At 40.3% G+C, this 21,296-nt stretch overlaps 1 protein-coding gene and 1 long non-coding RNA gene across 4 annotated transcripts in view; one reads left to right on the forward strand and one right to left on the reverse strand.

Moving 5' to 3' along the window:
• Nucleotides 1-21,296, forward strand: part of LOC122560149 — a 199,581-nt gene that overhangs the window by 99,662 nt on the left and 78,623 nt on the right. The window lies entirely within an intron of this gene.
• Nucleotides 1-21,296, reverse strand: part of LOC122560145 (peroxidasin-like) — a 188,939-nt gene that overhangs the window by 42,115 nt on the left and 125,528 nt on the right. For both annotated transcript variants that reach the window (XM_043710451.1, XM_043710452.1), the window contains 5 exons: nt 19,700-19,972; nt 8,143-8,259; nt 2,995-3,153; nt 2,563-2,675; nt 663-819 (listed from right to left, as the gene is read on the reverse strand). In XM_043710451.1, coding sequence (XP_043566386.1) covers nt 663-819; nt 2,563-2,675; nt 2,995-3,153; nt 8,143-8,259; nt 19,700-19,972 — 819 coding nt within the window. The remainder of the gene's footprint in view (nt 1-662; nt 820-2,562; nt 2,676-2,994; nt 3,154-8,142; nt 8,260-19,699; nt 19,973-21,296) is intronic.

Here is a 21,296-nt window from a genome sequence, read left to right on the forward strand (position 1 = left end):
ACGCAGCCATACACTAGTCTCCCCCAATCCCCATCTTCCAACCCAGCCATACACCACTACCCACCGCCCCACCTTCCAACCTAGCCATACACTGAACCCCCACCCACCCCACCACCTTAAACAACGTGCATATGATACTCAACCAGGCATTCTTAGAGGTCGGGTTTCTGGCGCCAGGAATGCTCCAGTCTCTCTACATCTAATTTGGCTTGAGATGACAGTACTAAGTAATATTAAAATTATGTTCATAGGTGCATTTGTAAATATGTAACAGTCCAGTGTCTGGTCTGTTACATAAAGAAAGAGCAAAACGATCAAGGATAAGGAGCCATTTGTTTTGCTGAATCTTGTCTCTTCAATATTCTCTCTCTCTCTCTCAAGTAAGCATCAAAATTTACTTTCCATAGTCCTAGCACCCATGCCTCTGTCAACCTGTGTAATCTGTTCTAAATTTGGCTAAGTTAAAAAAAACAATCCCAGGTAACTCACTGTCTCCCAATTCTATTTGACTCCTTCATGCATTATTTTAAAGTACATTATTTTCCTTTGTGAGAAAAATATTACTTCATTATTTCTGTACCAAATCTGTGCCACCCACAGAGCTTAGAAAGCACTCTTTTTGCCCATGATATATTTAAAAAATGATAATTGCAGTAACATACCAGTGACAGTTAACAACATATTACTGGAGATAAAGCCAAATGCATTACGGGCAATACACTCATATCGGCCCTCATCTGCTTCTCCAACATCTCGAATAATTAGAGATCCCTCTGGAGTGACAAAGAACTTTCCACTGTCTGTAATCTGTACACCATCCTGTTTACAAAGAAAGAATCAGAAGTAAATCAGCTTTTGAACATAGATACTCCATCTATTTCATCTTCTATGAAGTTTTGGTATTTCCTTTCTTGGGAAATAGACACAACGATCATGTGTTTCTGAATCACTTCTCATTTTAGTAATGAACATCTAATCCATGGTTTATTGATGCTCAGCCACATAAATCCATGGCTTGCTATCATCATTATTTTATGCTATTAAGTGCTTAATGTTCCCATGGGCTCAAGGTGAGAATTAGGATTATAGCACATCGCTCTGGCATTCTGAAAAGCATGCAATTAGTGTGAAAGATTTGGAGTTCTTAGAAATACAATAGATGCAATTCTGGAATGGGGAAAACAACTTCCGGCAAAACACTGCAAGCATATTGCAGAGGGATGAAGGTGCTTGTAGCATGAATTTAGGGTGCAATGCAGATGTGCCAAGATTTTGCCTGAATGTCCACTGTCAGAAATATGGAAAGGGCGCATACTTAACATCTATATTTGCATCATCTGCCATTTGATTGATATTATCATTTTGATGGTTTTAGTAAGATAGTTCCTTACCTTACATTGAAGATAAGCATTTGCAATTTTGAAATGTACATGATGATGTGGTGAAATGACTCATAACGCAGCTTTTCTCTGAAAGGACCTTTCAAAAAGAATTTGTTGGAAGCTGTCAGCAACTTTTGGGGAAGGTTAAATACTGTGAGGGATATTGACTTAATCCCAGATCATAGGAATGAGTCTTGCTTTTTCAGTAGTCTATGACTGTTCAGGGACAATGTAAGTGCCCAGTCCATGAGTTTTGTTAGAAAATCAAAGCAGAAGCTGACTGTTCTGAAAGGAGATGTTCCAGGATCCCTTATTGCTCTTCAGAGAATGTTCAACATTGTCTATTTCTTTTTCTCTAAAAGTTGGCTTTGGTCTGTAAAGGCCTGAAAATGAAGTCAATCCATTCCTTCAGGGCTACCTTAGCATTACAATTTTGTCAGGTTTTGGTTAGGGAGGCACCTTACCATTTATTCTATACCACTATCAGACATAAGTGAGATTAAAAAGTCTTCGTTGAGAACATGATTTGGAGGTGCTGGTGTTGGACTGGGGTGTACAAAGTTAAAAATCATAACACCAGGTTAGAGTCCAACAGGTTTATTTGGAAGCACTAACTTTCAGAGGGCTGCTCCTTCATCAAGTGGTTGTGGAGTATAAGATTGTAGGACACAGAATTTATAGCAAAAGTTTATAGTGTCATGTAACTGAAATTATAGATTGAAAAAGACCTGGATTGTTTGTTAAGTCCCTGAACTGAAATGAAACCAACACTTCCATTCTAAAAGATGAGAGACTTAATAAACAATCCAGGTCTTTTTCAATATATCATTCCAGTTACATCACACTGTAAACTTTTGCTATAAACTATGATCTTATACTTTACAGTTGAAGAAGGAGCAGCGCTTCGAAAGCTAGTGCTTCCAAATTAACCTGTTGGACTATAACCTGGTGTTGTGCAATTTTTAACTTTGTTGAGAACAGTAGAAGTGATCTTTCCCAACATGAAGCTAAGAGTCTCTGGCAAATGAAAAGTATGTTATTAGAAATGTAGGGGTGAAATGGCTATGATTTTAGGGAAGACATAAACCCAAAAATACAGTGGCAGAGCATTCCTTTTCTTCATTTAAGGAAGGAAAGGATTTCACTCCAATAATCTTCAGAAAAAAGACCTAACCCAAACCTTGGTCCATGTAATGATAGGGTGAGGTTCTCCTTGTGCAGAGCATCTTATTTCCACATCCTGACCAGTTTCCGCTGTGGTGTCGTATGGTGTGTGAATAAACACTGGTGTTACTGCCCAGAGAGAAAACACAAGTCTGAATTAAATTATCATGTTATTATTTTGTTTTTATACACAATTCAACATTAATGTTCCAAAATATGGCAGTAGTTGTCGTATGACCTAAATTGTACAGAAACAGAACAAATACTCTCAATTATTTTTACATTTAAGAATGCAAATAATACGATACAATATTATGGCTGTATCTCTAATTAATAACAGCCTCACAGAGGAATTGAACTAGTTCTAGAGACATAATGATCATTGTAGGATGTGCAGAATAACTCATCATACTACAGCAGAACGATTGATAAAAGTGCCATGTCTCACCGAGTGACTCAACGGTCAGTTGTACTGGCACATGTTTTGCTCCCACAACGCTAATTGCATGACATTCATACTGGCCTTGATCATGAGCAGCAACTCTTACTATACGCAGGGTTCCAGTAGATAAAACAGTGTGTCTTCGGTCATTTGGCAACTGACCACCTGAATGAAATGAGTAATCAGAGGGTCGGAGGGAAAAAGAAAGGAGGGAGATTAAAATGTGTTCAGTTCAACTGCAAGTTTTGTAAACTATATAGGATACTGAATACCAATAGGTGTTAATCAGTTGGACTTCCTCAATGACTGAATGGAGAAAGTGAGGGCTGCAGATGCTGGAGATCAGAGCTGAAAATGTGTTGCTGGAAAAGGGCAGCAGGTCAGGCAGCATCCAAGGAGCAGGAGAATCGACATTTCGGGCATGAGCCCTTCTTCAGGAATGAGGAAAGTGTGCCAAGCAGGCCTCATCTTCCGCCTGGGAGGAGGGACTGGGCTAATGGACGAGTACTTGGTAGTGTGGATGAGCAGAGGGATCTTGGTGTCCATGTACACAGATCTCTGAAAGTTGCCACCCAGGTAAATAGTGCGGTGAGGGAGGCATATGGCGTACTGGCTTTTATTGGTAGAGGGATTGAGTTCCGGAGTCCTGAGGTCATGATGCAGTTGTATAAGACTCTGGTACGGCCGCATCTGGAATATTGTGTGCAGTTTTGGTCGCCATACTATAGGAAGGATGTGGAGGCATTGGAACGGGTGCAGAGGAGGTTTACCAGGATGTTGCCTGGTATGGAAGGAAAATCGTATGAGGAGAGACTGAGGCACTTGGGGCTGTTTTCACTAGAGAAAAGAAGGTTTAGGGGTGACTTGATTGAGGTGTACAAGATGATTAGGGGGTTAGATAGGGTCGACAGTATGAACCTTTTCCCGCGTATTGAGTCGGGTATTACAAGGGGGCATAGCTTTAAATTAAGGGGGGGTAGATATAGGACTGATGTTAGGGGTAGGTTGTTCACTCAGCGAGTCGTTAGTTCATGGAATGCCCTGCCAGTAACAGTGGTGGACTCTCCCTCTTTATGGGCATTTAAGAGGGCATTGGATAGGTATATGGAGGATAGTGGGTTAGTGTAGTTTGGGTGGGCTTGGATCGGCGCAACATCGAGGGCCCAAGGGCCTGTACTGCGCTGTATTCTTCTATGTTCTATGTTCTATCCGTTCCACCCTCTGCTCTGACCTGACCTATCACCATTCCCCACCCACCTGCATCTACCTATCACCTTCCAAGATACCTAACCGCCCAACCCTACTCCCCCTCCTATTTATCTCCCAACCCACTTCCACCCCACCCTCATTCCTGATGAAGGGCTTATGCCCGAAATGTCAACTCTCCTGCTCCTCAGATGCTACCTGATCTGCTGTGTTTTTCCAGCGCCACACTTTGACACTGTAGTCACATATGGGCCAGATCAGCTAAGGTTGGTTGTCTCCTTCCCCAATGGGAACCAGATAGGTTTTTCCTGACAACCAACAATTGTTTCATGGGGTTTTTTTTTTACTGAATTCACATTCGACCATCAGATGTGGCAGAATTTGAACCTGGATCCCCAGAACATTATCTGGGTCTCTGGATGAATAGTCAAAGAATAACACCACTGGCCATTCCCTTCCGTTGTTCAGCCATCATTTGAGGTTTGCAGTTTGGTCTGTGTCAAGTTAGCTGAGCACAAGATGGGTTGCAGTATTAACATTGGAATTATTCCCTTTGTAGTTAGAAAAAGTATCTCCTTCTTCTGATCACAGAAGAGCAACATCTGCCAGATGTGTTCACACATCAATCAGACAAGATTGAGCTTGGTTGTATGCCATCTGTGGCCATATATTCCGATAAGATGTTATATGGGGTCATGCCTACAAAACAACCATAAGGTCTGGGAACTGGACAATGATCAGTTATCACGAAACCATATCCCAGTAGAGGAACCAACAAAATAGGGGAATAGAAACAAACTAATGGCAAAAATGCAAAGTGGAAGAGATAAAAATGTATTTTTGCATGTATTGCTGCGTAGCAGAGAAATTCAATATTTAACTTTGCTGTGGAGAGGGAATTGAGATCTTCACTGTACAGTACATTCTGTATGACTGTCAAAAATGTATCAGAATCACATGTAGTCTAGCTTTGTCCAATCTCCTAGCTTAAAGAAAATACTTAAATAGGCTAATATATTTTCAATCCATTGCAAATCATCTTCGATGTGTATCTCATGAAAACATTTTCTATTGTAAATTTCTACATTCACATTCAAAAATAAAAACTGACTACATAAGCTCGTTACCCTCAAATTACATCAGGTAATCAAAGCTGTGCAGGTCCCTGGCCCTGAACAAATCCAGAGCATTGTGTACAAACAGGCCAAGTACAAGAAGCGGCCCCTTGAAGGTATGGCCACGTGGCAATCTTAAACAAACTGGGCAGCACAACAAATGGGGTGTGCACAATGAAGGGACGTTATAAGGAACATTGTCACCCCTCTAAGGGTTTTCCATTTCTGTGCTGATGATCATAACAGAGTGATTGAAAGGTAAAAATGAAGAATAGCTTCAAAATAAGACTAAACTATACCTCTGCACACTGGCATAATTATTTACCAAGGAAAAAAGTTGGCAATCCTGGTGAAATGATTCATGATGATCTGGAACAGCAATCTACCTCCACAGGGCTACGTCAGAATGAATTACTGTGACAAGTGCCCTCAATTTCTACTGCTCTGATACCTTCCACACAAGGACTGCAGGTTTTGCGTCATTAGCCAAAATTAGGCAAGCATTCAACAGGCGGTAGATACTTTCTTCTGCAAGTTTTCCAATTTTATTAACTTGTAAAGATTACATTTGATCTCAACTGTGTGCTACATCACAAGCGATTGGATAATAGAAACGATAAGATATGAGAAAAAGGGACACATGCAACAGACTTTAGATGTGATATTTGGTTAAATTTTAAAAATCTTGTGTCAGGCTTTTAAAAACAAGAAAGCAGTCATCGATTATTGCTTCTTTCATCATTATTTGAACACCAGCTTTACCCAAAAGCAGTTTGATGCTCAACAATTCAAGATGTCATGGCAATTGGCCGAGGGGAATTAAATGAGACATGGCTGTTTCACAGATCGGGATGTTAACACCCAGAATGGTGCATTGTCCGTCTGTATTATTGAATGGAGAAGGAATGGAATTCAGCTTCCAGGTATGCTTCCTTCCTGTGCATATACATGAGCCTTTCTAATACTTAAATAATCCAACCTCAACAACAGAGTGGGAATAGGAAATTGTGATGCAGGTACTTCCCAAAGTTTCTCTATCAGGACACAAGAACAGATATGATCTCACTCTACTCTCTGCAATACAAGGTTTGCGAACCAGGCACATATTGCAGGATCATCTTTTCACCCACAGGCTGTGCTGCCAACCTACATGAGTACATTGTTCCTCAAGGCTGCAATAGGAAAGCAAGGAGCTTGGATTTATATTGCACTGCTCATCACCAGCATGTATCGCTTTCCAGCCAATGCAATATTTTCGAAGATCTGTCATCCTTTTAACGTGAGAAATTGGGGAGCCAATATGCTCCCATGTGGCGAGCTCCTACGGTGCAAAAACGTAATAATGTCCAGATAATCAGGGCTGTTTGGTCATGTCTGTGGAGCAGTAAATATGAACCAGGGCACCGAGGACAACTCTGCTGAACTTGGGCAAAATAATGACACAAGTGAGCTTACCATTTCATCTGAAAGGAGTTACCTTCCACTGTTCAGTGCTCTCTCAGCTTTGCTCCTTTACGCAAGCCCTGGAGTATGACTTGAACCCAAAAATTTGTGCTTCAGAGGCAAGAGGGCCACCAGCTGAACAATGACTGGTATTGCAGTGTAAGGAGTTCTGGGGAGGCTGGGGATGTAGATGGGGTCAAGAGTGTGGTGCTAGAAAAGCACAGTAGGTCAGGCAGCATCCAAGGAGCAGGAGAATCTCACTTTCACCATATAGATGGTGTCAATAGTTGTAGGAAGCATCCATAGTCAAATGAATTCCTGGTAGGGGTAAGCTGCTGGTGTTGACTGTTCAGTATCTGGCTAATTCTATCTCCAAAATGCTGCTCAATAACACCATAATAAGATGTCAAACAGAGGAGATCTTCACCCAAAACCACTCTTTTATTCACTGTCCTATCTCATTCTCCCTTTTGGCACTATGTGTCATTGACAAACTGGTGTCACCTTTCCAAAGATGGCTACTGCCTGGGGTCTGTCATTACTGACTCACTCTTGTGTTAAAACAATGACTAGATTTCAAAAATACTCCAGCGAATGTGAAGTGCTTTTGAGTGTCCTGAAGAAGCTGTCTGCTTGCAAATATTTCTTTCCCATGCAGGCAAGTTCCCCATAGCACAAACGTTTCAAAATCACTTCATGCAACTAGACAAGACCCATTTTAAATGGCAGGTCTTTCTGGAACATTTCCTTGTTCAGTCTATGAGGTGATCCCATGTCCCCTCGGTATTGCTCATTAATAGGACTACTAATCTGCAATATCAGCTTTTACAATGTATTTTGTCCTTTCAAGGGATGTGGGCAGCACTGACAAGCCAGTGCTTGTTGCCAATCATGAATTGATCTTGAATTAAATTGAATCGCTGGACCATTTCTGAAAGCAGTTAAGAGTCAAGAGTTAAAATTACTTTAGTCACATGTAGACCAGTCATGTAAGGATGGCAGATTTCCATCCCTATAAAAGGCCATGAATGAATCAGATGACTTTTTACTTTCACGGTCACTATTATTAGAGCCTAGTTTTCAATCCCAGAATTACTAAATGATTTTAAATTTCATCAGGTGGGGTAGGGAAGGGGGTAGAATTGAATTGATGTCCCACAGCAATAGCCTGCGCCTCTGGAACACTAATCTACTTAGACATGCACGGCTTATTCTTTGAGAAAAACATATGCTACTGGCAGGATCAACTAGGTACCATTGATTAGATAGATCAGAAGAGACAATTATTTATATATTTCATAGTGACCTCTTGGATATTCTGTGCAAAAGTTTAACAAACTAAACTTTGGCATCAACATCCAATATAGTTGAAAATAAATGTTTTGGAAACCTGCTTTAGTCCAGGCAATTACAGGAGCTGGGGTTCCCTCTGCGAGGCAATAAAAATCCACAGCGGTTCCCTCCACAACGACTTGATTGCTAGGAATCACAGAGAACCTAGGACCATCTGTGCAAAACATAAGTAAACACCCCACAGTTAAACATTGGAGAGGATAAAAGATTGTTGGAAGAACAAACTTTCTTTTGATACCTGTATTTTTGCCTAACTAAAGAGTTCTGTGAAAGCAAATTCAGGAAGTTACCATGTACTTTTATAATTAGATCAGAATCAAAGACTTTGATATGATGTCATGAATTTCTAGTATAAATAGGTTTCAAGTATTAATGTGAAATGCTACCAGACAAAAGTTAAAATGAAATCCAGGGAGAAGGCATAATGTGGAATCTGGGGCAAATGATGAGACAGACTCTCAGCTAATCCCTATTTTTGGGAGGTAGGTTATGTTCCATGAAAGAATGCAAGATAGATTGTCTTTTCTTCTCCCCCCCCCCCCCCCCCCCCCCCCCCCCCCCCCCCCCCCCCCGCCTCAAGTCACTACAAAATATTCTCTAAGCCAACTAGCAATGCAGCATGCTTGTAATAAATCTCAGGTGTAAAGATTAACTTGAAGTACCATGCTTATCTTGGAATGTGGCTGGCAGTCAGATTAGAGCAAGTAGTACAATTCAGTCACTGTTTCCACTGTGAGTGATAGTACACGCAGATAGAGTTACTTGAACAAATTCATGTCAATCTGTGGGAAGACCACAGGTGAGCTGTTCCCAAACTCTTTGGCTCATCATAATCTGTTTCCTCCTCCGTTCTCTCCAAAAACATACAGATTCCATGATTCCAGTAGAAAAGAAACTGACCCACCATTTTCTTTTAAAAAACTGAAAATTCAGCAACATCACAATCATGTGGCAAACTTTTCAGTTTAGTAAATGTGCAAAGGCGGAACAGAGGCAGTAACTATTCTTACTTTCTCCTGTCACCCTGAAATTTCCTTTCTGCACTCAAAAACTTCCCAGCAATCCTGCAAACAGAATTTGTAGAAATGACCAAATTCAGACCTGGTGTAAATGCTGAAAAGAACATGAACATTACTTTCAAGTTTGTGATAAAGTTTCTACCTTGTTTGATTAGAGCTTCCTTTCACCAGCTGAAAATATGGTAAGATTGTTAATTTTACATGCTGCTACATTCCAATTCTAACTGTTTATGTAACCAAAATAATTCTCACTTGAGTCTTTGCCAGGCAGAATATTTGCTCAATTTACATACACTGAAATTTGCCATGAGCATTATTCAGAAACTCCCAAGCAAGGAAACAGGTTACAGATCATGGAAACATCATAAACGAGTGTCAAAATTCTCCTGCATCTTAAACGGTTACTCCAAATCTAAAAGCAGTAAGTAATCCAGGGTCACGTACTGTATACACTTCATGAGAATGCGCCAGATCATTTTTCCATGAAGGTCTCTTGCTACATCTGGAGAAATTTCTGTACATTGCATAGTTAACCCAAGCCAGAGTATTTATTGCTTTATTCTGCAGTCTTTTTTCATGATATTTCAATATGAACGTTAAGTTTTTTACCACATAATTCTCTTATTGCGAAGGATTATATAAAATTCAACTTGTTTCCACAATTATTCTTCTCACTTTACACCTGCTCATTCTGAATTATCTAATCTTCAGCAGAAAGGGTGTAAATTTGTTCAGTTCTGGATATGAATCTTTTTCATTCTTCCTTCCAAGCATGTGGGTCAGTGCCAGTTTAGGGGTCTAAGGGGTCTGCTCCACTGGGACCATTACTCACTCCCAACTCCTGGGTCCCAGCTTTCTGTTCTTAGTGGATGCGTAAGGTTCCTACACAGGCTCCCTCCAATTTACTGTGATAAAGTAGATGTGGAGTGATATAGTCGAGCACCAGTCTTTCTATTATGATTGTTCATCTTCTATCCCTTTAATTGAACTAAACCTGGATATAGGCTTAACACATTACTGCAGGTTGTTTTAGCAAGGAGTATACCATTTAGATCAACAGAGGTCAACTCAAACTGTTTTAGCTCTGGTGCGACATCTGGAAAGTGAATATAGTTTTGTCTTGCCTGTTTTAGAAAGGAAAGTCAATTATTAGGAACTGCACAAAGAAGAACTACCTGCCACATCCTGTAACTTAAGTAAATGAGGAATGATTGACCAGCCTGAGTCTGTTCTCCTTTGAACAGAGAAGATGGAGGCAGGACACTTTTATTGCTTAAAATTATGAAATTTCAGACAAATTAAATACAATTAATATTTCCTGCCACATGTAAATTTTAAACACAAGGCATGTGAATTAAATACAAATCACAGGAAACAATTACACATGTTAACACACCAGAATATTCAATTTAATGTTCATATCAGCAGATGGAATTTCAGAATATTATAAATATGCTCACAGAATATGGTGTATGGACAGATGGGCAAGACGCATCAAAGATTTTCTCCCATCCAGAACATTTATGACCATAATCACAGGAACTGAATAATGAGGAGTCAGAATTTCCTGGATCACACTTGTGGAAAAGTTATGCTGAAAGTTACGTCAGTTTTTGCATTTATTGAGCTCATGCCGAAATTTCCTGCGGAACTTATTTGCTGCCAAAAATGGAAATGGATTGGGCAGCTGTGTTCTGTTCCTCACTTTCAGAGTCTCTGACTTCTGCTACTCCTCTTCCATTGTTATGCTGAGTAGCTTGATGGCAATTGGGGAAACCATTCCCGTTGCTCAGTGCATTGAATATGTCAAAGAAAGAAGGGCTATTGGAGGTGTGGGATTGTGTAAAACAAATTTCAGATATATTGAGGTACAGTACTCTGGTTAATACTCACAAAACATTTTTTTAAAAATGGCATTAACTCCAAGATCTGAGTTACATCAGTATCAACTAATTTGGCCCATGCTGTGCCTCAAAATTTAGACATAAACTTACAGAAATACAGCAGCAAATTACTTGTTGGAAACTTGCATAAGTTGGTCTTGCGCAAAGTGAATGAGATGGTTTTAGTAGACAAATTTCTGAAGTGGTGTAAATTGCTGAAGAAAGTCAGACACAACATTTTAATGTAAAATTGATTTCATTTAGGTACATGTGAATTTTTTTAAAATTTAAAGGGTGCAAACTCCACTCACACGTGATTTTCAGAAGTCACTATGACACCAGGTTATGGTCCAACCAGTTTATTTAAAATTACTTCACCTGACGATGGAGCAGTGCTTTGAAAGTTCGTGATTTCAAATAAACCTATTGGACTACAACCTGGCATCGTGTGACTTCTGACTTTGTCCACCCCAGTCCAACACCAGCATCTCCACAACATGATCTGAGATTTTGCCAGAGATTCCAATCAATTGTGTTCACATAAAGAACAAGTTGTATAAAACAATGGAAGAGCAGTTCAGAGCAAGAATACGCATCATCAGCTCCAATACTGCAAACAGCAAACCATTGAGGCACATTGCTTTTTGTTTACACATAATGGAGCATAGGAAAAAGGAGCAGGCCATTCAGCCTTTTGAGTCTGCTCTGCCATTCATTATCATCATAGTTGATCATCCAATTCAATAGCCAGTTCCTGCTCCTGGCCCCAATATCCTTTGATCCCTTTAACCCCAAGTGCTACATCCAGCTCCTTCTTGAAATCATATGTTTTAGCATCAAGAGGCTCACTCTTTAGATGAGGAAACTTCTCATCTCAACCTGAAGTGGTTTACCCTATCTTTGGACTGTGATCCCTGTTTATGGATTCCTTGGTCATTAAGAACATCCTTTCTGCAACTACCCCTTCTTGTTCCATTAGAATTTTACAGGTTTTTATAGATTCCCTCTTCATTCTTCTGAGCTTCATCAATATATATTCTATAATCCTAACCAATTCAACCTTTCCTTACATGTTGGTGCCATCGACCCAGGAATCAGTCAGGAAAACCTTTGCTTCACTCCCTCTATCACATCCTCAGACAAAGAGATCAGAACTGCACACGATATACCAAGGCCCTGTACAATTGCAGCAAGACATCCCTGCTCCTGTAATCCGAACCTCTCACTTCAAAGGCTATCATAACTGCTTGCTGCCTGCATGCTTACTTTCACTGGCTTGTGTACGAGGATACCCAAGTCTCGCTCCACATTTTCCACTCTCAATTTATAACCATTCAGATAATAATCTTTTTCCCTGCTTTTGCTCCCAAAATGGATACCCTCACATTTATCCGCATTATACTGCATCGGTCATGCAATTGCTCACTCATTCAGCTGATCCAAATCACACTGAAGCATCTCTGCATCTTCCTCACAGATCATCCTCCCATCCAGTTTTGTGTCATCTAATGATTTGAATACACTTCATATATTTCCCTCACCTAAATCATTAACAATATATTGTGTATAGCTGGGCTCTTAGAACTTGTCTCTGTGGTACTCCACTAGTCACTGCCTGCTATTCAGAAACAGACCTGTTATTCTTACATTTTGCTTCCTATCAGCTAACCAATTTTCTATCCATCTCAACACACTACCTTCAATCTCTTTACACTCTAATCTCTTATATGGAACTTTATTGAAAGCCCTCTGAAAGTCTAAATAAACCACATCCACCAGGTTCTCTTTCATCGCTCTATTAGTTACATCTGTGATGTGTATATTGTCCTGGTTTTTTTAAACAAAGAATGTTTGAGACAGAAGTGAAGAGCAGTCTGCTCCAAAGCCAATAAAATAAATACCTTTTAAGGCCTTGGGTTTTAAAAAAAAAGTTGAAACAGCAGAAGCAAGCTGAATGAGTGGGGTCAAGCTCCCACACGGCCAGAAGTTTTAGTTTTTGCTTTTAGCAGTTGCTGGGTCTTAAAGCTGGATGTGAAAGCTCTTATTCCTCTCTATTACAGCTAAAAGATGGCGTTCTCTCCCTGTTGCTGCAACTGCATGTGGAACAATTGATTTTACTGAATTTGCCATTGCCAAAAGGTGTATTTATGGGATGTTACTATATTGGAAGTTAATTAGTAGTGGTTAATATGTATTATTTTGTTAAGTATTTCGGTAGTTACCATTAAGTTGATACTTTTATTTTGTCTGTATTTTTATTATAGTGTATGAATAAAAAGTGTTTTGTTTCAAGCCTGGTAGTTTGACCAATTGAGTTGCATCTGGAACAAAACATCTTACACTTGCCATTCATAAGAAAAAGTCAAGGTATATACTGTCCTCTTAACATATATTAAAAGGTTTTGGTCTAGTCCATAAAAGATCCTCGAAGAATTCCAGTAGATTTTGTCAAGCATGATTTCCCTTTTGTAAATCCATGTTGACTCGGTCTGATCCTGCCACTGTTTTTGATTGGTCTGTTATTGAATCTTTTAGAAAGGACTCTGGCATTTTCCTCACTACTGACATCAGGCTAACAGGTCTACATATCCTTGTTTTCTCTCTACCTCCCTTTTAAGTAAGGAGTTATATTAGTTACTCTCTAATCTATGGGAACTGTTCCAGGGTCTTTGGAATCTTGGAGGAGAAAGTGAGGTCTGCAGATGCTGGAGATCAAAGTTGAAACTTTATTGCTGGAACAGCACAGCAGGTCAGGCAGCATCCAGGAAACAGGAGATTCGACGTTTCGGGCACAGGCCCTTCTTCAGGAATGAGCAGAGAGTGTTCAGCAGGAGAAGATAAAAGGTAGGGAGGAGGGACTTGGAGGAGGGGCGTGGGAAATGGGATAGGTGGAAAGAGGTCAAGGGGAGGGTGATAGGTCGGAGTAGGATGGAGGCATTCCTTCGTCTCCGCCGCATCTGCTCCCAGGAGGACCAGTTCAAAATACGTACAACACAGATGGCCTCCTTCTTCAAGGACCGCAATTTCCCCCCCGACGTGGTCGACGGTGCCCCCCACCGCATCTCCTCCACTTCCCGCCCCTCCGCCCTTGAGCCCCGCCCCTCCAACCGCCACCAGGACAGAACCCCACTGGCCCCCACCTACCACCCCACCAATCTCCATGTACAGCCCATCATCCGCCGTCACTTCCGCCACCTCCAAACAGACCCAGCACCAAGGATATATTTCCCTCCCCTCCCCTATCAGCTTTCCGTAGAGACCACTCCCTCCGCGACTCCCTTGTCAGATCCACACCCCCCACCGACCCAACCACCACTCCCGGCACCTTCCCTTGCAACCGCAGGAGGTGCAACACTTGCGCCCACACCTCCCCCCTCACTCCTCTCCAAGGCCCAAAAGGAAACTCCCATATCCGCCACAGATTCACCTGCACCTCCACCCACATCATCTACTGCATCCGCTGCAGCCGGTGTGGCCTCCTCTATATTGGGGAGACAGGCCGCCTACTTGCGGAGCGATTCAGAGAGCACCTCTGGGCCACCCGGACGAACCAACCCAACCAACCTGTGGCACAGCATTTCAACTCCCCCTCCCACTCCACCGAGGATATGCAGGTCATTGGACTCATCCACCGCCAAACCACAACAACCCGACGGTCGGAGGAGGAGCGTCTTATCTTCCGACTGGGAACACTCCAACCGCAGGGGATGAACTTGGACGTCACCAGTTTCTTCATCCCCCCTCCCCCCACCTTGTCTCAGCCGGATCCTTCCAGCCCGGCACCGCCTTCCTGACCTGCAGTCTTCTTCTTGACCTCTCCGCCTCCATCCTACTCCGACCTATCACCCTCACCTTGACCTCTTTCCACCTATCACATTTCCAACGCCCCTCCTCCAAGTCCCTCCTCCCTACCTTTTATCTTCTCCTGCTGAACACTCTCTGCTCATTCCTGAAGAAGGGCCTGTGCCCGAAACGTCGAATCTCCTGTTCCCTGGATGCTGCCTGACCTGCTGTGCTGTTCCAGCAATAAAGTTTCATCTTTGGAATCTTGGAAGATGGCCATCAATGCATCCACAAAAGGCATTAAAAACTCACCTTGAAATTAGAAAATCCATTAGATGAAACAAATTTGAACACATATCGAAAAACTAGTTGTAGGAAATAATTTTGAAAGTAGAATTAGGTTTATTGTCACCTGTATTCACATGAATACAGTGAAAAGTTTTCATAGTCACTGCTAAGGTGCCATCTTAGGTACAAAGGTACCTAAGGTGCAGATTCTTAGGAATACATTAGAAAAATAAAGAAATATAAAAAGTCCAGCATTACAGTCCTTCCAAGCAGAAAAGACGAGTCGACACTGGCCTCCAATCTTCACTGGGCCTGACCGAGTCCACACAGGGCCTTGCCACTGGTCTGCACCAAGACCTCACCTCCAGACCATGTCTGGCTTCTCCTCAAGGCTAGGGGTCCATGCCTGGCTTCTCCTCAGGGTCGGGAGTCATTACCAGCTTCTCCTTGAGGCTCTGGCATGCATTTAGTCACATACAATAATGAAATTGTTCCTAAATTGGACGTAATGCTCTTCCCCCTCAATAGATTTGCAGGCAGGGGACCATGTAAAACCAGTGAGAGACCTTCTTGCCCCCTACCCCAAGCTGTTTAAATTCTTACTGGGGCTGGGGAGACTACCTGCAGTCCAACAATGGCCATTGCTCCCAGTAGCACTGCTGCAACTAAAGAGGTGATGGATATTTGATTTGCCAGCAGCCCTCCAAGGTGGGTCGTATTCTGTGACGGGGAAGGTGGAGGTGGGGGAATAGTTTCATCTTAAAGCAATTAAAACACCACCAACATCACATTATCACGGGGTAGCTGTTAGAATGGAGGGTGTTTTAGCCATTGAATTTCTAGCTTGAGGAAGTGGGGAACCAAGTAAAATCCAGCATCTTCTTTGTTGTTTATCATTAGCATCACAGACAAATGGCAGGACAGTGACATTCAAAGTGATGTCACAAGATAAACCTTCACCTTTGGGAAAAATAAACTCTGCTTCATGACTACATCAGGATTCTGTTTCCCTGAAATTATTCTGCATGATACCAGCATATTAACACATTCACTTGACATTTTCAAAATAATAAGTTATTATCCATTAAATAACAGAGAAAAGAATTTCATATAAATGTTAAGCAGTCATGCACTGTTTAGATTACAAACCTCATAAGTATGTGTTGCTACTACATAACAGTAAGGACTATTGCACAAAATGCTTACTATGTTAGCTGAAATGGAATTTAAATGGAAAATGAAATTTCCAACATTTGTATTCAGTTGCACACTAAACTATGCCTCACTGAAAAGTCACACACACCATCACACTGTAGGTGAAAGGGTTCCAAGGCTTGATAATGCATAATTTCACCCAATTATGGACCTTTCTGCTGCTATATATATGATCGGGGTCTTTTTATTATAAAATTCTAAGAAACCAAATGAGGAAAATTTAATAGTCTTGAAAATTGATAGCACAAACATAATGAATAATACTGTGCACTGCAGATTTAAACCCTCTGTAATACTTCATACTACAAACAACAGATATGCCAAAAAAAAGCTGAAGAACTGTAGATGCTGGAAATCAGAAACAAAAACAGAAGTTGTTGGAAAAAATTCAGCAGGGCTTGTAATACCTGTGGAGAGAAAGCAGAGTTAAAAGTTCGGTTCCAGTCACCCTTCTTCAGAACAGATATACCAGCCTGGTTATCCTGTTTTTGCTCTGGCAGATTTGGGATGGAGGGTGCCAGATCATTAGAAAACCCAATTGATAGGGAGATGGTGACATTGTATTAATTGTCATAAATAATCATTGTCACTGAACTAGCAATCCATAAACTTTGGAGACATGGGTAAAAATTCCACCATGGTCTTTATTTTTAAACTTTAATAAACCAGGAATTTAACTGCAATCTCAGTAATCATGGCCATGAAACCATCAACTGTTTTATTGTTGTAAAACCCATTGATGCCCTTCAGGGAAGGATATCTGTCATCGTTACCCAGTCAGGCCTCTGTGTGACTCAAGATACAGTATTGTTGGATGACACTCAACTGCTGTCTAAAAATGGCTTAGCAAGCCACTTGGATCACAGGCAATTAAGGATGGACAACAAATACTGGCCTTGCTAGTGATATTCACGTCCCATGAAAGAATTGAGAAAAAGCCTCAGCATAGATCACTCCGGACATTGGGTGGCTGAGAAAATAAAATTGATCAGAAGCTATTTCTTCTTCCTGCTATAGATGAGAAATCAGGTGAAGTAAATGTCCACTCTCCACTGTTCCAATCCAGTGGACCCCCATGCTACAGTTTTTAAGTATGTGTTTCATATGCAAGACATTCAAGGCTGTGAAAGGGAAGTAGCTTTCAAAGAGTGATGAAGACAAATTGGAAAATGCAGACTGCTAAAACATGGAAGAAGTAATGGTTTCATATTTATTACTTCTCAATTTAAGATGGATAAGGGGCATTGAGACATCGAATGCACTAGTAACATATCCCAATCTCAATTCAATCATGAGTTATCACAAGAATTTATAACAACTGGACTCATGAGCAGTTGAATGATCAATAACATGTAAGACATTATGCAGAAATGGCCCAGGCGGTTTGTGGCCCTAGAGTGCTTTGCTACCTCAAAAGACGTTTTCCTTGAAATTCAATAAAATCCATCAGTCTAAAATATTTTGGCTGCTACCAGTGTTATCAGCTTTTGGAGGCCAATAAATCTAAAGAACTGAATTTATAAAAAAGTAAAGATAAAAAGTCACCATAGTTACCAGGCTCTAGGGCTGCTCTTTCATTACAGAACAATAGTTTGGTGGTTGCTCAATCATGGTCACCATGCCTTGGGTGAGGGGAGGGGTTGAGAAGCAGAGTACTTTATGGAAACTTCAGCTTGTGCAGGAATGGAACCCATACTGTTGCCATCATTCTGCATCGCAATTAGCCATCCAGCCAACTGAGCAAACTGATCCTGCCCCCAAATTCATGAAATAACCAAAGAAAGCCAAAAGGACAATTTCTCACTTTTTAAAGCTGTTTCTATGACCGATCAAAATAAAATGAATTAACAGGAACATTGCAGTCAATTATATATTATATATTGCATATTAAATGAAGATACAACTAATACAGATCTTACAAACTTGCTTAGCAATCCAATCAGCACATCAATTTCATACATGAAATCCTTGAAAATGCTATCTTTCTTCCAAAGAATCTTAGCTCCTCTTTTTCCAGGAATTTAACCTGACCCACAGCCAGTCTGAGTTCTGCGGGCACAGTATATAGAATAATGCCCTATATCTGCACAATTCAAATAGTGTAGATCTACCAATATAGTGTAGATTTAACTAACAGAAGCAGCTGTAGTATGTGTTTTTGCCTAATTTGAGCTCCTGGACCTAACCTCCATCTTCTTCTGAGGTTGGATATCTGTATCCTTTTTATTCTGTTTCAACCAGTTTCCATTTCCCTAGAAGTTTTGCTTTCCAATCTCAGTTTCAGTTTCCCTGGAAACCTGAACGTTCAATTTTCCATTTCAGTTAGGATATGATTAAAAAAAAACATAAGCTTTGAAACTACAGATTTTATCATAACAGCCACATGAAAAAATAAGACAACGCTTTGGGAAAGTAAAACAATGAACGAATGTCATTTTAGGAATTATATAGAAGTGGACATATCACCCTTAAACAGAAGGAAAACAACAGATTTCCTGTACTTGGGGGAATAGATGATTAGTGCAGTCCCACTCCAACTCCTTGCTACCTAAACACACCCTGGAAAGAGAAGGAGTCTAAAAAATCCAAATCATATCCACTAAGTTTTGAGTTGCAACACTCAGGTCAAATATTGGAGGGCCATCTGTATCAATCCATCAGTTTATTTAAATTTCAGCTCTGCCACTTGAGGCAAGGGTGTAAACTTCTTTGCAAACCTACATTTTGAAGTGCATCTTCAAAACTAAAGAAATTTCACTAACAATACCATCGCAGAATCAACTATTTTTAATTTAAATTGACTTAATGAAAAATGTTAAACTAAGTTCAAATACAAATACAACATCCTGAGACCAAACATTGTTTTCATGCAGTGTGTTTAATCACTTCTGTCAAAATCTAAATTAGAACTGAAATCTATTACCATTACTTACAGCTAATAAGACCCAGATATTTCAGTAACTTTTTTTCATGATGATAGACAACATTGAACCTGAAGAAGAATTAAATTAATGCCTATGTTTTCTGTTGTCCGTGGTATATGGGCTAATTGATCTATTTAAATGAGTTAATATTTATGAAGTGCACAAAAGAATAACATAAGATCATGTTATGTTTATTCACCGATATCACTACAAACATACCCAGCCTTATCTCAAGAGGCCTTTAAAATTAGTGTTTGACAATTACTTAGCTTTTGTACATATAGGACTTGAAACTGCACCCATCTTCTAAAGTCTAATTGGGTAAAAAATTAATAGCATAAGGGCTTTAGTAGAAGCTTCTGAAATATCTTCCATGAGAAGTACTACTTCATTAAATATATATTCAGCATTATTTTTTTATTAAAATCATTCTATTTGTAATATTAATAATAAGTGAAATAAAATAATAGCTTTTCATGTACCTTGTACAATGATATGGGCCACAGCCTGGATAGACCCTTCAGTGTTGCTCGCATTACAGTTGTACTGTCCCTGATCTTTGAAGGTGACATTCTGCATGAAGAGCCCACCAGAAGTAGTGATGGTGTACCTGAGGTCATCAGGAATTGGGTTGTTGTTACCCTTAGTCCAGATAATGCGAGGTTGAGGATGTCCCGAGACTCCGCATTCAAGTGTGACACTTTCTCCTACCAATACCTCAGTGTTCTGAGGTTGAATCACAAAAGAGGGTTTTGCTGGAAAATACAAGTTAAGTAGGGAACTTTTTAATAGTCTACCTTCAAGTGTCAATTAATGTTAAATCCAAATCATCCAGAACATTATATTGTGAAAACAACTTCCTGCATCAGACAACTCATTAAATTGATGGAACTGTGCTCAATCTCTGCAATCATTGCATATCATACACTGACCATTCAAGAGAAAGTACTATCTCTGGCTTGTCCATGTTCAGTGGATGTGGGATAATTTAGTTACAAGTGGGATAAAGGAAGAAAATAGGAGATACCGGGAATTGAAATAATAACTCAGTGTACATTGTCCCAATTTTTAAACAAAGGCAGCTTGCTTTTTCTACTGTTCAGTAAGTTCTGATATTTCTGGAATCAGGCAAATATTATCTTTAATGGGTACCAATTTTTCAAGCAATAAATAAGCCACAATTTCTCAAACAATGAAAACTTTGTAAAAAGCACAGATGCCTATCTATAGTGTCAAGAGATTTTCCACTTTTACACAGTGATTGATCCCAAAGTATTGTTCAATGTGTTAGAAATGTTAGCAAAGTTTCAAATCAAAAACTCTCAACACAACATCACTTTTAGGCTTAACAGTTAATGCAGGTAGACGTGGATACTTTTATGAATCATAGAATCCCCTACAATGTGGAAACAGGCCATTTAGACCAACAAGTCCATACCGACCCTCCACAGAGAACCCTACCAGACCCATTCCCCTATCCTATTACTCTACATTTACCCCTGAGTAATGCAACTAACCTACACATTGCTGAACATTATGGGCAATTTAGCATGGCCAATTCACCTAACCTTTAGATTTTTGAAGGAAACTGGAGCACTCGGAGGAAACCCACACAGACACAGGGAGAATGCAAAAACTCCACACAGACAGTTGGCAGAGGCTGGAATCGAACCCAGGTCCCTGGTTCTGTGAGGCAGCAGTGCGAACGATTAAGCCTCTGTGCAGTCCAATATTTTATAATGCAACTTTCAGAGGGGTGTAGATACATGCAACATGAGAGTTATCAATGCATTTTGTAATGCAATGCTTTGAGCCACCACCTCTTTTCATACAAATGTACCTTTGATTGAAATTCTGCTACTGTAACTATCTACCACACAGCACAAATTCATGGTGTTTTAGTAACATACCACACTTGATTCACTAACATTAAACATGCAGGTACTTAAGATTAGAGGTCAAAAAAGTTGTCCGAGGAGGAATATTATGGAAGAATAGCTGTCAAACACCTAATAATGTGATCATACAGAACACTTGATTTTAAAATTAAGTTCTGTCAGTTACATGATAGGCCAGTCA

The sequence above is a fragment of the Chiloscyllium plagiosum genome, chromosome 20 (assembly GCF_004010195.1).
Source record: "Chiloscyllium plagiosum isolate BGI_BamShark_2017 chromosome 20, ASM401019v2, whole genome shotgun sequence".
NCBI lineage: Eukaryota > Metazoa > Chordata > Chondrichthyes > Orectolobiformes > Hemiscylliidae > Chiloscyllium > Chiloscyllium plagiosum.